Raw genomic sequence first — 16,918 nt, 5'->3', positions numbered from 1 at the left:
TGGCACATGTGGGGTAAGGGCAGTCTGGGGTGAGGAGTCAGAGCCCTACTAGGGTGAGGATGGTGTCCATGTGGAGGCGGGAGGGCAGTCCAGGATGGGGGGAGTCAGTCTGAACAGGAGAAGAGGGTGCCCATGTGGAGGAGTGGGTAGCTTGGTACTTATATAGGGGGATTGATTAAATGAGTAAATTAAAGATAAGTGGGTCACAGGTTTCTCACTGTCAAAGAAGAGTTATGAATGTGGAAAGGGAAACACTGGAAGGAACCCTGTAGTTTTTGTGTTGGAATTGGGTAAATGGATGGGAACTTGTGATTTTAAAACATATAGATAGATACAGAAATAAATATATGTATATGTCTGTTATAACCCTTATGTTTTTTTTCTGTGTTCTTGATGATAAGTAGATGTAGGCATAGATGTATAGATATAGTGATATAGGTTGAAGACTAGTTGATTTTTTTCCTCTTAAAATTCTAGTAAAATGCAAAATCTAAGTTCCTTCTAAAGGATATATAATAGTGATTTGGTGTAGAACTAACGTGTTTTGAATTGAAATGTCTATGCTTTGAAAATAAAACAAAATGAATTTTTAAAGTTATGGATTCACTTTTTTCTATTCTTTCCTTTGTAGTGTCTATAAATTTTTTGACTTACTAAAAGAAATCGATACCAGTATCAAAGTTGATAATGTTATGTCAAGACTGTTGAAGAAGTATAATGTGTTGTGTGCACTCTACAGCAAATTAGAAAGGTAAAGTACAAATTTTATTAGGGTTACACCCTGCTTTTTCGTATCATTGTTCATGATTAGTTTCCATCTGGGAACTGTTACATTCTTAGTAAAGTTATTAAGTATTACACCTTAGATTTGTCCCCTTAATATTCTTTTTTTTTTTTTTTTTTTTTTTTTTTTTGCGGTACGCGGGCCTCTCACTGCTGTGGCCTCTCCCGTTGCGGAGCACAGGCTCGGGACGCGCAGGCTCAGCGGCCATGGCTCACGGGCCCAGCCGCTCCGCGGCATGTGGGACCTTCCCGGACCGGGGCACGAACCCGTGTCCCCTGCATCGGCAGGCGGACTCTCAACCACTGCGCCACCAGGGAAGCCCTGTCCCCTTAATATTCTTAACTTTCTTATTTGTCCAATCATATTCATTCTGAATGTTTCTTCCAAAATTACTTGTTTTACTCATGGTTCTCATTTTTTTTTTAACAAACTTAAAGCTAGTTTCCACTTTAGCCTTCTCTGCCAGAAGACTTGTAGCTCTGAATGGAAGGGTGACCTAAATTTAGAATTCTTCCTAATGGTGATACTATGTTTAGAAAAAGAAAGCATGTTGGCACTGGAAGGTGTATGTGACTTATACTACTGAGCTATGACCTGTATTCTCCATGGTGGTTTAGAAGAGGTAGTTTTTTTGTGGAATATCCTTTAAGAAACTTCAGCCTATCAGCTGTTTTATTCCACATAAATTAAGAAACTACAACAAGCATTAATGAAGTGACTGTTAGTACCCGCTATGTGTTAGATGCTAGGGATGTAAAATCTTATGCTACTATGATCATCAATTAGCTTATAGTAAATAAATAAATTCTATCTTTTAATAAAAATAAGTGCAATAATCATTTGATGCGCTACTGTAGAGGATTATTTGTAAGAAGTAGAAATTATGTAGTGGGCAAAATACTGTGTATATTTAAAGGTAAGAAGAATAATTATGGGGTGAAAAAACTATAGAAGAAGGCAATGTCTGAGTAGGGTTTAAAGGATAGATAGAAACTCAGCAAGCAAAATATGTGGAGACTGGGACTGAGTATCCTAGGCAGAGTGATTAGCATGTGTGCAAAGCCAGAGCAGTACTGTAAAGTATTTTGATATTGCTAATTGCTAAAAGGTAGGAGGGAATTAGACTGATAGTGAGCTTGGACTTTACCCAGCAGGAGATGGAAAGTTATTGATTTTAAGCTAGAGAGTGACATAGTCAGATTTGGCCTTTAAAAGGTCACTCAGGCCTTTGCAAAAGAGATTTGGAATTTTTATTGACTAGTTATATGAGATAATTTAGTGTATATTGGCCTTGAAGTAGATCAATAAGATTTCTTCTATCTTATATGTACCTTCTTTTGAAGAGCAGTTGGGAAGATTAACTGTGATACTAAAGCCTATTTATTTCAGGGTAGACTATATGTGTATATATGGCAATGTGCTGTAGTGATTATGATAACTTTTAAAAAGCTAAACAGATCTAGATATTAATAATTTTGTCATTCATTGACTGTGTGAGCTAGGGAAACGTACTTAACGTCTTTAAACCTCAATTTGAATCTGTAAAATATAGCTAATAATGCTCTCCTTGCAGAGTAATTGTAAGATAATGTTACTGGTTAGTTCACCTCCTAGCACATACTAAATGCTAAATAAACAGTAGCTTTTAAAGCTATTATTAACTACATTAATGCTGTCACATAGAAATATAAAAATGCAAGCCATATATATATATATATATTTATTATTTTTGGCTCTGTTGGGTCTTCATTGCTGCACGTGGGCTTTCTCTAGTTGCAGCGAGCAGCGGCTACTCTTAGTTGTGCTGCACGTGCTTCTCATTGCGGTGGCTTCTCTTGTTGCGGAGCACGGGCTCTAGGCACGTGGGCTTCAGTAGTTGTGGCTCGCGGGCTCTAGAGTGCAGGCTCAGTAGTTGTGGTGCACGGGCTTAGTTGCTCCGTGGCATGTGGGATCTTCCCAGACCAGGGCTCGAACCTGTCTCCCCTGCATTGGCAAGCAGATTCTTAACCACTGCGCCACCAGGGAAACCCAAGCCATATATTTTAAATATTCTAGTAGCTGCATGACAAGTAAAAAGAAACAAGTGAAATTAATTTTAACATTTTATTTAACTCATATATCCCAGAATATCAAATTTCAACACATAAATTTGTATACAGATGTTCATGGCAGCATTATTTATAATAGCCAAAAAGTGGAAACACCCTGAATGTCCATCAGCTGATGAATGGATAAACAAAATGTGATCTATCCATATGGTAGAATATTGTTCAGCCATAAAAGGGAATAAAGTTCTGCTACATGCTACAATATGGATGAACCTTGAAAACATTAAGCTAAGTGAAAGATACCAGACACAAAAGGCCACATATTTCATTTTATGATATGTCCAGAACAGGCATATCCATGAGATGGAAGATAGGTTAGTGATTACTAGGGAATGGGAAGTGAAGGGAATGAGGGGTATCTGTTAAAAGATGTGGGGTTTCTTTTTGGGGTGATGGAAATTTTAGATAACGGTGATGATTACATAACAAAGTGAATATACTAAAAACTACTGAATTTATACACTTTAAAATGATGAATTTTATGTTAGGTAAATTATATTTCAACAGGAAAACATGAAACCAATAGAGAAGTTTTACATTCTTTTTCTCATACTAAGTATTTTTTTTAATACTTTGGTATGTAATTTACATTTACAGCACAACTTCATTTGTACCAACCAAAAACACTTCAGGTGTTCAGTAGCCATAGGAGCTTGTGGTTAACATATTAGACAGCATAGATTTATATTGTATGTTATTATCTTTACTGTATGATAACATTCTATTCTGAGTTACATTAAATTACAAAATGATATAAAACAACGCATCTGACATTAAACATATTTTCTATAATTATAAAAATTCCCTCTTGATTACCATCTGCTTTTTTTATATAAGATAGTAGTTTTCTCTGTGTAAATTTTTGATCTACATATTTTTTGTGACTGGCTTCTTTCGCTTAGCATGTTTTCATGGTTCATCCATGTTGTAGCATGTTTCAATACTTCATTACTATTTATTATGGAATAATATTCCATTGTATGCCTACATCACATTTTATTTATCCATTCATCTACTTATAGTCATTTGGGTTGTATGTCTTTTAAAGTAGTTGACAGTATAAAGGAGAGCAAGTGTATATAGAGTTTGTTATATTAACTTTATTATATATCATTTCGTCTTCTCTTCATTTGTTTCCATGGATTTGATTTATCATCTTGTGTCATGTGTTTACTCCAATGCAGCTTTGCTCCTACCCACCTCTTTGTGCTGCTGTTGTCAAACACATTACATTTCATGTGTTAGAGGCCCAAGGATGCAATATATACATATTGTGTTATGCAATTGTATTTTATATCAATTAGGAGAAGAAATATGTAATTATACCATCTTTCATAATAACATAATTACCTTTACCAGTGCTCTTTGTTTATTCATGTGGATGTGAATTACTGTCTTGGTCATTTGTTTTCAGCCTGAACTTCTTTTACTATTTTTTTATAAGATGAGTTTGCACATTCTCTGTTTTTGTTTGAGACTATCTATTTCACCATCACTTGTGAAAGGTAGTTTTGCTGTATATATGAGTCTTAGTTTACATTTTTTTCTTTCTTTGAGTATGTAATCCCACTGCCTTCTGATCTTCATTGCTTCTGTTGAGAAGTCACCTGTTAATGTTATTGTGTTCCCTTGGATATGATGGATCATTTTTCTCTTGCTGCTTTCAGGATTTTCTCTTTGTCTTTCAACATTTATCCTGTGATATATCTAGGTGTGAATCTCTTTACATTTATTCAACTTGGAGGTGGTTCTGTTTCTTGGATGTGTAGACTTGGGAGTTTTCAGCCATTTACAAAATTTTTTTTTTCTCTCTCTCTCCATTCTTTTCTGGTACTCCCATTACACATATATTCGTGTATCTTCTGGTGTCCAAAAAATACACCAATATATTTTTTGGTGAGCCTCTTCTGTGAGCCTCTTCATTTTTCTTCTTCTTTTATCTCTTTGTTCTTTAAACCACATAATCTCTTTTGATCTGTCTTCAAGCTTAGTGCTTCTTTTGTTCTGCCAGCTCAGATCTACTTTTGAGTCCCTCTAGTGAATTTTTTATTTTGGTTATTATACTTTTCAACTCAAATTGCCCTTTGGTTCTTTTAAAGTAATTTCTGTGTTTTTATTGATAATCCTCTGTTGGTTGAGACATTGTCAGCGTACCTTTTTTTCTTCTTTAAGCATGATTTCCGTTAGTCCTTTGAACATATTTATAATTGCTGTTTTGAAGTCTTTGTTAAGTCTGACACTTTGATTCTCTTAAATAAAATTACTGTTATCTGCTTTTTTCCCTATGTAGAGGTCACATTTCCCTGCTTCTTTGCATATTTCATATTTATTTTTGAAAACCAGACATTTTTTATAACATTGTAGTAACGCTGGGAGCTGATTCTTTTCTCTCATGGGGCTTGCTGCTGTTGTTTTGCCTTTGTTATTTGTTTAGTGGCTTAGCTGTACTATCTCAATGAAGTCTTTTTCTCCCACAGTGTGTAGCCTCTAATCTTGCTCCTTAGTGTAGCCTTGGACAGGTGCATAGTCACTCAGAGCTGACAGTGGTTTTAGCTGGGTTCTCCTTGGCTATCCTTTCCCTGTTCTTAAGCTAACTGCCTCTGTTGATATCACACCTAGTTGCTAACTCTCACTATTTGCCGACTGATTGCTTTATTGTTTTTTTTTTAAATAAATGTATTTATTTATTTATTGGCTGCCTTGGGTCTTCGTGGCTGCATGCGGGCTTTTCTCTAGTTGCAGCGAGTGGGGTCTACTCTTTGCTGCAGTGCCTAGGCTTCTCATTGCGGTGGTTTCTCTTGTTGTGGAGCACAGGCTCTAGGTGCGCGGGCTTTCATAGTTGTGGCTTGCGGGCTCTAGAGCACAGGCTCCGTAGTTGTGGCGCACGGGCTTAGTTGCTCCGCGGCATGTGGGATCTTCCCGGACCAGGGCTCGAACCCATGTCCCCTGCATTGGCAAGGGGATTCGTAACCACTGCACCACCAGGGAAGTCCTGCTTAATTGTTTTTGACAATGCTCTGGGTCACAAGTTGCTTTACAGTCTAATCCAATTAAATTTGGCTCCCTCTGCAGGAGTAGTATTTGAGGCTAGCCTTGAGGCTTATTTTGATACTAGGAGAGCTATTCTTAGCTGTTTCTTTCTCTGGTTCTCTCCTAGATGATCTAAGATTTAGCTTTTTGCTCTCATAAGATCTGTTGGCTTTCTCTTACTTGCTTCCACCAAAGTCTGTATTGCTTTCAACAGTTCTCTTATTCTTGAGCATCCCCACACTCCATTCCAAATGAGTTCCCTTGGGGAGAGCTCAAGGCTCTGTGTTCTTAGGGCCTGCCTCTCCCCTAGGCACCACTTCTGTGCCACTGCTTGGAAGGTCAGGATGGGGGCAGTGGTCTCTTCTCTTGGAGTGATACCTCTGTTTTAAGAGTAGGGCACTGAGAAGAGGCGATAGCCCCTGGTCTTCCCAGATTGCTTTTCTTGGCTGGAACCTCTGTCCTATGAGCTGCTCGGCAAGAGAAGTCAGTTATTTTTGATGTGCTCTGTGCCTGGAGTAAACCTTTACCCTATGAGTGGGGGCTAAGCGGAAGACAGGAGCCCCAGACCTCTCAGCTCCTCTTGCTTGGGATAGACTTTCTGCAACACAGATCTGGGGGCGATGAGAAATGCTGGGAGCCTACTCTTCCCAGAGAGATAGTTCTAGGCTGGGAGCTGGAGAGAGAAGAGCCCTGTGTCTTGGCTACACCTGCCGGGAGTAGAGCTTTGTTATGCTGAGCTGGAGAGGAGGAGGAAATGAGTTTTGCTTTGAATTCTATAGACTGTCATTGTTCTTACCAAGATTTAGTAGATTTTCTTGAAGAAATATTTCCTTTTTTTGTTGTATGCCCTTAGGAAAATTTCCAGAGACTTTAAATGGTTTTTTAAAAATAGTTTTACCAATTGTAGTTATTACATTAGGAAACAGGTCTGCAGAGAACCTTCTCCACTATTCCAGAAGTCATTGTCCTAAATAGGTAGGTTTTATACAGTAAGTCCCCTACATATGAATGAGTTCCATTCCGAGAGCATGTTCGTAAGTCCAATTTGTTCGTAAAGTCCAGCAAAGTTAGCCTAGGTACCCAACTAACACAATTGGCTACATAGTACTGTACTGTAAAAGGTTTATAATACTTTTCACACAGATAATACATAAAAAATAAACACAAAAAAATAAAGAAAACATTTTTAATCTTACAGTACAGTACCTTGAAAAGTACAGTAGTACCAGCTACGTCACTGCTACTTTTACGCTTGCTTCCAGACATCCTGGCCTTGAAATAAAGACACTGTACTACTGTACTCTATACAGTACTGTACAGTAAAGTACACAAAGCACAACCACTTGTAGAGGATGCACACAGGTGACAGTGTACGCCAGACACGTGAACTAACTTACATGATTGGACGTGTAAACTCACATTCACATCTTTGAAAGTTTGCAACTTGAAGGTTCGTGTATAGGGGACTTACCGTAGTACTTTCAGTTGTGTTATTTCAGTGACACTATTAGTTAAATAAGCTTTTATGACCTGATCTGAGATTCTAACCAGATCAAGGTTCAATTACAGAATGTATTCCAAGTTAGAAATGCACATATCGAATCCAGTCTTTTTGTAATTAGATATTACAGTGATATGTGAAATGTCATAAATTGGAAACATCTACTTTAACTTTGTTTTATAATGCTGTACTTGAGAAAAAATGTATCCTTCTTAAAATAAGATGAATAAAGCATGATAAAACTGATTTCTAAATTATGAAAAAAATTTAAAAGTAACTTTTAAAAAAGCCATAATGTTAACATAATTATTTCTTCCTTTCAGAACATGTGAACTTATATATTTGTCACAACCCAGCAGTTCGTAAGTACCTCAGAGTATGTTATTTTTCACTTTTGGGTTTTTTTTTTTTTTTTAGAGATTTTTGTGGAAAACTCCCAAACGCGTTGATAGTTTCAGGGTTAGTTTGATTGACTGTTCTATGATACTTCATAAGTTAAGGTCATAGATTTAAGCCCTATACGGATTATTTATCTTTTCACAAAGAAAGTGGTATGAAATACATGCCTTTTACTACAAGGGAGAACTAATAAGGTCGAAGTTAATTCAGAGCAACATTTTACCAGCTCTGGGAAAAATGCCAATTCATTGACAAACTCTTTTTTCAGAGTATATTATAGACATTTTATTAACTAAGACTCAGAGCATAACTTTTGAGTAAGAATAAACATGAACGTCTATATTAAAATTTCTAAGTAGTCTTTTTAAATGCATGATACATGTTCCAACAGTATACCATTGTAAGAGCTCTAGAGTTTTTCTTCGGAAACAGAACGAGTATTATGTGAGATTTTCTGCCTCATTGAAGTAATGATACCGAAGATGATTGATACAAAGGGAAATTGTGTATTAATTAATTAACTCTATTAATTTCACTCGTTAATTCCAACAAGTGAATAACTTAACGTTTATGAAGACATAGTGTTAATTTGGTAGAGTCACCCAAACCTCTATTTTTCTGCTCACAGAAAATTGATTTTAATTAGAAAAGAGAGCAGAAAAGCATTAATTGGAAACCATGTATGTCGTATTATACTACTTTCTGTGCATAGTTTTAGATTACAGTAGAAGATATTCAATATTTTCTTTAAGAAATGTATACGACTTTGGGAAAATATAAATAACATGGTGAAAACACTAACTGAATTGAGACAAATTGAATTCATGTGTAAATTGTGCATTTACGACGGACTGTATTCTATTATGCGATCAACTCTGGTCTATAATTGTAAAAAATGAAAAAAAACGGTGTAGTTGGAAAACAGTGTGAGTTTTTTTTTTCTTCTTTCTATTTGTTTATTAGGATATCTACGGAAATAAATTCTATGTTGGTGCTAAAAGTTTCTTGGCTCACGTTTTTACTAGCTAAAGGTAAAGTCATTATGTTTGTTACATACTAATGTTTCAAATGTAGTAATTGATAATTCTTTCGAGTAAGCTCAAAATTTTAATTCTGGGCTTCCCTGGTGGCGCAGTGGTTGGGAGTCCGCCTGCCGGTGCAGGGGCGCGGGTTCGTGCCCCGGTCTGGGAGGATCCCGCATGCCGCGGAGCCGCTGGGCCCGTGAGCCGTGGCCGCTGGGCCTGCGCGTCCGGAGCCTGTGCTCCGCGGCGGGAGAGGCCACAGCAGTGAGAGGCCCGCGTACCGCAAAAAAAAAAAAAAAAAAAAAAAAAATTTAATTCTATTTAATATTGTTCCTCCTTCCCCCTAGTTCTTTGTGTGACTTTTTAACTGTTAGCAAGTTCTTGTAATTCTGATACTGGAGGCAACCTTGAAAATGTCTCATTTCATTTCTTTTTCTAATATTTTTCATTCTTTCCTATTTTTAAGAATAATGTTACTGTTTTTATAAAAGTGATATATATTCATGATAAAGAATGCAAATAATACAGCAAAGCGCAAAGAAAAATGTAGAAAAATTACCCAAAACCCGCCTAGAAATAATCATCATTAAAATTATGTGGTTGTATGCACAAAAATGTATCTGGAGTAACATTCTGATTAAAAAAGGTGGGTGGATGAGTGCACTCACAAACATATATATAAGTTTCTAAAAATAATATATTGTCCTATGTTTAAAATATAAAAATTAATTTTACTCAAATTTTATAGAAGAAAATAAGAGAAATGGAAGGAATTGCTTAAATTTATGTTTTGTCACTTAAGCAGTGTTATTTCTTAAAATATTTCTCTAAGATTATGAAAACATTAAGAGGCTAGAATCTTTATTTAACTTTGTGTTTTGAGTTAAGGCAATATATATTAATCTGCTCTGAAGAAAAAGAATTCTCACTCTTCCTGTCACCTTCCTATTCCCTACTTTCAGATTTGCTTTTTTTTGTTATCATTACATTACCAAAGATGATAATATTTACATCCTGTTCTGTAATTATAATTATCACAGTTGTTTTGTCTCATTTATGTATTTAAAATGGATTCTAAGCTTATTGTCACTCCTGTATCATAGCTTCTCCATTTCTGAGTTCTTTATTTTGGTCTATCCTTAGCTGACTGGATTTTACCGTGAAGGAGTTTTTCAAAAAAGCCTTTTTGGCGCCATGTTTTCTATGTTTGACATGTTTATGAACCATGTCTGTAGTCTTTAGACTTGAAGGACAACTTGGTTGAGTATTCAGGGTTTTTTTGTGTGTGTGTGGTACGCGGGCCTCTCACTGCTGTGGCCTCTCCCGTTGCGGAGCACAGGCTCCGGACGCGCAGGCTCAGCGGCCATGGCTCACGGGCCCAGCCGCTCCGCGGCATGTGGGATCTTCGCGGACCGGGGCACGAACCCGTGTCCCCAGCATCGGCAGGCGGACTCTCAGCCACTGCGCCACCAGAGAAGCCCGAGTATTCTGTTCTTGTATCATGTTTTTTTTCCTCAGGACACTATTTTCTGGAATTGAGCATTGCTGTTGAGAAATCTGAGACTAGCTTAATTTACCACGCCCCCATTTTGTTCCTTGAATAGTTGAAGAATTCCTTTTTTAAAGTTTGAGATTTAATACATTAACCAGAAAGTTTCTATACCTTCAGTATTGGGATTATTAGTGGTTTAGCAGTCAGATACCAATAAGATAGAAAATGAATCAAATTAAACTTCTCTTTTAAAAATACTGCACAACATAGAGCCATGAGCAAATATGTCATAGCTATATCATTTGTATATTTTGTGTAGCTACACTATTTTTTTCTTAGGTGTTTATTATATGCATTAATTTCCTTATATACAGCTCTTTATAATAAATATACAGCTCTTTAGTTGTATGTTATATAAACTTTTAGGATTTTGTGCTAAATAATTGCTTTATAGATGACTTTACAATTATGTACTAATTTTATTATTTCCTAATGGCTTTGGTTATTTCTTAATATTTTGGAGTGAGTTGAAATTGAAAATATATGAGGTTTCATAAATAAATAGAACTGAAGACTAACGTGTATCATTCTTCAAAATGATTTTCAGAGGTAGTAAATTTTATAACTCTTACCAAAACTGGAAGTGAGTTTAAAGAAGGAAAAATCAAAATAAATTTAGACATAGGGACTGAATTATTATAATAATACCTAAATGTAAAATTCTCATGATAGACTTATACTTCATTCATAATTTTTTTTAGTAAATTTATTTATTTTATTTATTTATTTTTGGCTGCATTGAGTCTTTGTTGTGTGGGCTTTCTCTAGTTGCAGCGAGCAAGGGCTACTCTTCGTTGTGGTGTGCTGGCTTCTCATTGCAGTGGCTTCTCTTGTTGTGGAGCACAGGCTCTAGGCACATGGGCTTCAGTAGTTGTGGCAGGTGGGCTCAGTAGTTGTGGCTCACGGGCTCTAGAGCACAGGCTCTGTAGTTGTGGCGCACGGGCTTAGTTGCTCCACGGCATATGGGATCTTCCCAGGCCAGGGCTTGAACCTGTGTCCCCTGCATTGGCAGGCGGATTCTTAACCATTGTGCCACCAGGAAGTCGCCATTTATAATTTTATAACTTTATATATTTTTACATGTTGCAAATCTGACTGAATTTTTGCAAAAAAGCAAAAAAAAAAGATCTTTAACATGCTTCTAGTGATTGTTGCATAAATGAGTATATGGATACAGCCATACCCACAATTTTCCCTGACTTAAAGACCTCAATCTCTGCCTTAAGATGTGGACTTTCTTTGTTTTCAGGGCAAGTTTTACAAATGGAAGATGATCTGGTGATCTCATTTCAGTTAATGCTGTGTGTCCTTGACTATTTTATCAAACTCTCACCTCCCGCATTACTCAAAGAACCATACAGTAAGTATTTTAAGTAATTTATGCCCCTCCTGCTTCATCATTCAACATTTTTTTATGGACTTACACTAGATCCAAAACATGGTTCTAGAGCCAAGGGAATGATAAAAAAGAAATCAGACATGGGTTCTGCCCTTAAGTAGTATAAGATATAGAAGGAGAGATAAGTAAGCAAGTAATTAGAGTATGTGGTTGAAAATAGTCTGGGCCAAAATATAGCAAATACTATTGGAGTTGAGGAGATGAGAAAGTTTTCCCAGCTGGGAAAGACCAAGGAAGACCATAAAAAAGTGGTGGCATTTGAACTGAGTGTTGAAGGAGTAGTTAGGGTTTGAGTGTTGTGGTAAGTTGGGAGACTGCACTCCCAGTAAAGAGAAAATCAAGAGGCAAGGCATAGATATGAATGAGACTGCACAGGGAAGAGTAACGCATTCTATAGAAATGGATTAACTAAATTTTTATTATTGGAAGCTATAATGATTATGTGACTGACTTTTTTTTTTGCATATGAACTGTAATTGATCCACTTCAGTGGGTGATGAGATGGGAGGTGTATTTAAATAATAGCTATTGCTGAAATAATTAGATAGCATTAAGCAAAGACAAGTATATTCCTCTTAGAATGGAATTGCTCCCTTTGGTGGCGTGTAGAGTAGGATTTAAAATCACTTAATACACTATAGAGAAATGTAAACTTAACTAAGGTTTAGCTGATTCCTTGCTCCTAAAATGTTGACAGTATTAGTAATACTAAAAATAATAGGGGAAAGATCAAAACATGGAAGTCTCAAAGTGTTGAAGTGGCTGAAAAGCTGAAGCCTAATTAATCTTCGTGAACAATAACTTCCTGGAAAAATGAAGCAGAATTTTGAAAAGATGTTGAACATGGCTTGACAGAAAAGGCAGGTCATTTAGCAGAAACCACATGCAACACAGAGGGGAAAAAATATAAAACAATATATTTTTAAAATTTCTGAATCTTTAAAAATTTCCTTTGTATGCCTTTTCCTCACTTTTTAAAAATGTTATAACTTTAATAAGTTGATATATAACTTTCGGTTGACAGCCTTTGTTCTTTTGGATAATTCAAATGTACATTTAATTCTGTAAGTGCCATCTTAAATAGAAAGCAGGATAAGGTGTTGAATTAACTGGCTATGATAAACTTGCAGTTAGCTTTTTATTATGAAGAATTTCAGTGAGCATAAAAGAAAGTCGTATAATAAGCTTCCATGTACTTATCACCTGCCCTCAGTGCATAACTTATGGTCAACCCATAGTCCTATCTACTGCTCAGTTCTACCAGCGATATTATTTTGAAGCACACTTTTGCATACCATTTCATCCCTATAAATTTCAGTATGTATCTGTGAAAGATAAAGTCTTTTAAAAAAGCATAATGACAGTACCATTCTCACACCTAAAAATCAATTAATAGTGATTCTTTAATTCCACCAAATATCTAGTAAGTATCCATATTTTCAATTGTTTTATAAAAGTAATTTTAAAAATTTTTACATGTTGACTAAATCAGAATTTAAATAAGATCTCTACTTTGTGATTGGTTGGTATGCTTTTAAGACTTAAAAAGTTCCTCCTCCATCTATCTTTCTCTTTTTTTCTTGTAATTTATTTATTAAATAATCAGGTGGTCTTGTTCTGTTGAGTTTTCCATGGTTTAATTTGTAGTGATTGCATCCTATGGTGTAGTCTTAACATGTTCCTCTATCCTGTCAGTTTCTTGTAAGTTGTTTGTTGGGCCTAGAGGCAGTTAATACTTTTTATACTTAGTCATCTGTAATCTCTTTAATAGCTATATTCACATTCAGTTTGAATTGAAAATGCTCAAAATAATCCAGGGTATTTTTTTAAAATTACAATTTAGTGTCACATGAGTATATTTGTATGCTTAATTTTTTAAAAGCATCGTAATTTATTTGCTAAAACTTTAAAAAATTTATTTTTTATCCTGTATCTACAAATTGAATCCATAAATATATGCTTATTATTTTTTAGACTCTTTTAAGATAGAAAACATTTTTTCCCCTTGCAGACTAGTAGGATACACTTAATATTAGTTTATAAGTTGGCTATTTCCCTTGCATTTTTCATATTTGTCTGTGGGGTTTTAAATTTCTTTTTGGGCTAGTTGGGGGCAGAAGAGAATAGGGATGGTAGCAACTATGACCAGTATATAACTTACAGTAGATATTCAATAAATAAAGCTGTTAGCTTTTTAATGAAGCCTAATAATAAAAGTAGCAGAATGTTACCAAGATTATTTCTGACCTTCCGAGTTATAATTAGAATACTTCATTATTTTATACAGTGGATTGTGCAATTGTTCTTATCTAATTTACCATTTTTACAGAAACAGCTGTAATACCTATTAATGGTTCACCTCGAACACCAAGGCGAGGTCAGAACAGGAGTGCACGGATAGCAAAACAACTAGAAAATGATACAAGAATTATTGAAGTTCTCTGTAAAGAACATGAATGTAATATAGATGAGGTAATTTAACTTCATGATTTCTTTAAAATAGTTAAAGTAGATTTAGATGTAAGTTCTTCCTAACAGTATTTAATTCTTTTATGATGAGCTTGCTTTTTGTAATTAGTGCCAACTCTTTTGCAGTAGCAAAATATTTAGAAAAAGTTTAATTTTCATATTCAGTTACTTTGATTTTAAAGAGAATAGCTCCCTCACTCTGGAATCATTGAAATGTACATGATTAAAGCAATAGTTTTCAAATGTATTTGTTCTTTGATTCCTCTGTGGTTACTGATATGCCTAATGTTTTCAAGTATCCTGCTCAGAAAACCCTAGTGTTTTGATTTAGTGCTAAGTGATACCAACATTAAGTTTCTGTTTAGCCTTCTGTAGTTACTCTTTTTCTAAATATCACACCAGATGTTAATGACTGGTAGAGGATACATGAACACCCAGGAATTGCTTATCTTGTCAATAAAATCTGGAATGTTAGAATTGGAAGGAATCTTACAAGTAATGTACTTGGCCTCCTTTTACTAATGAATAAACAAGCTTCTAGAGACTGATAGCTGATTACTAACAGAGTCTATGCTTTGGACCATCTGCTACCAGTGCTTCTTTCACTATGCCATGCTCTTTCTCTCATAGACTGTTATATTGTCCAAAATTCACTACCACTAGATAGCTATGTGAAATGTTGCATCTTTGAAATTGCTCTGTCAACTCTGGGAAGGAATTGAGGGTATGATCTCAAAATCTAGTTTAAGAAGTGTTAGAATAATTTATCAAGATATCTGGGTTTTAGCACTGTGGCTTTTATTAATTTTAACAAATATATAGATATAGACATATAGCTGTATCAACTTTACACATGTAATATATTTACTTTTCTAGAATAACAAATTATCTTTGCTAATAAGCTGACAAATGTAGTTGAAATAGTTTTTTTTACTCCAGTCTGTTGCTTACTCCCTCAAGGTAATGAATAGGAATAAATGCAGTTTTCTAGTTCCTGGTTGTTAGTTCTCTGTATTTTAGAACTACTTATAAAATTGCATTTCAAAAATCAGGAATAAATCATGTTTTTCCTTTTTATTTTAAATAATGCTTCTATAATTTAGAATGTAATAACGATTTGTAAAGTGTAGGTGATTAATAGCTTTTGGGGTAATTCATATTAATTTGACATTTGATTATTTACATGTAGCATTTATAGTTATATAACTATTGGTTAGTTATATTTATGGTTATATAATTATTGGTTAGTCACACTAATTGGTTAAATAGAACTACCCACCTTATAATTATTCCAGTTCAGTGGGAATTAATTAGAAAACAATACTAATATGTATTACAGAAGCTTAATTCTTAAAGCATTTTTGTGAAGCAGAAGATAGGAACTTATTAATAGGAAGATATTAAATTATTCTACCTTAATAAATGTAGACTGCAAATTGGAAAAGGAAGTTAAATGAAGAAAAGTAAGTTGTTTAAAATTCCATAACACTTCGCCCGTGTAAAATAGTTAGGGGTATAACTCCACGTTTTCCAAGGACGGTCTTTATTATCCATGTTAAATGTAGGGTTTTTTGTGTGAAACTGCATAATGACCAAAACATTTTCACTCGGTTTTGAATAGAATTGTTGGGTATTTGTATGTGAAATTATCTTCTTATAAAAGCAGGTCATTTTCCTAAATTTATGCTGAAATAATTGACTCGATATTCCCTAAGCTAGGTATGTGTGTGAAGTGGCCCAAAAATATGCTTTGGGGAGAAATCAGAGGCAGTGTAGAGAAATTAAAAGAGTCTTGGCTTTGATGCTAGACAGATTGGGTTTCAATTCCAGCTCTGCCACTTCCTAGCTGTGTAACTTTGGTGAAGTCGCTTAATATTTTTGAGCCTCCCATGTTTTCACCATTTGTTAAATGTGGGATATTGAAGTTGGTTTCGATGGATTTTCTTCTTATAAATCCCATTTCATTAACAATTCCCCCCTGCACCTCCATTTTAGGACCTGAAATCTGCCTCACATGAATTAAAAAGTGAATAATTGAATTAATTATAAATAAGCATCACACTGGGTTGAATGTAACTCATTGATCAAAATGTCAGTTAACACTTTCATTCTATTGTTAATAGTGACAGATTTTTTTAAAAAAATTTTAATTATCATGTAACTTTATCTTTTTCAGGTGAAAAATGTTTATTTCAAAAATTTTATACCTTTTATGAATTCTCTTGGAATTGTAGCTTCTAACGGACTTCCAGAGGTAATCTGAAAGAAAACGTAATAAAAAATTAATGTGTTTCGGGACTTTAGCAAGGGAGGAATAGTTGCCTAAATTTCTTAAGATCACTTTACTGTATATTAAATGTTTTTTACTCAAGGAAAGAATCTAAGTAGAATTGTGGTGAATCAACTTTATATAGTAAGAAAAAACCCCTTTTGAACCCATTTATGCTCAAATGTATAAATAAGCAGCATTTAAAAGTTTGCACTAGAAGTTGGTTTGTACTAAAATTTTTCAAAAATCAGAATGTAGGCTTTTGAACTTCTAAATGCCATTAAATATTTAAATAGAAGTAAATATCTGTAATCAAATTTGATTCTAATTTACTTTGCTGCGCTTCTTTAAGCATAGGAGCCATGATTTGTGCCATCAACATTAT

General features: G+C 34.9%; 1 protein-coding gene across 4 annotated transcripts in view; it reads left to right on the top strand.

The window, feature by feature from the left end:
- The window catches only part of RB1 (RB transcriptional corepressor 1), a 131,767-nt gene that overhangs the window by 31,555 nt on the left and 83,294 nt on the right, over window positions 1-16,918 (top strand). For all 4 annotated transcript variants that reach the window (XM_059996218.1, XM_059996220.1, XM_059996221.1 and 1 more), the window contains exons 4-9: window positions 632-751; window positions 7,747-7,785; window positions 8,786-8,853; window positions 11,646-11,756; window positions 14,125-14,267; window positions 16,441-16,518. In XM_059996218.1, coding sequence (XP_059852201.1) covers window positions 632-751; window positions 7,747-7,785; window positions 8,786-8,853; window positions 11,646-11,756; window positions 14,125-14,267; window positions 16,441-16,518 — 559 coding nt within the window. The remainder of the gene's footprint in view (window positions 1-631; window positions 752-7,746; window positions 7,786-8,785; window positions 8,854-11,645; window positions 11,757-14,124; window positions 14,268-16,440; window positions 16,519-16,918) is intronic.

The sequence above is a fragment of the Delphinus delphis genome, chromosome 18 (assembly GCF_949987515.2).
Source record: "Delphinus delphis chromosome 18, mDelDel1.2, whole genome shotgun sequence".
NCBI classification, from domain to species: Eukaryota; Metazoa; Chordata; class Mammalia; order Artiodactyla; family Delphinidae; genus Delphinus; species Delphinus delphis.
Note: the sequence above shows the minus strand (reverse complement) of the source record. Positions and strands in the feature narration are given on the sequence as shown.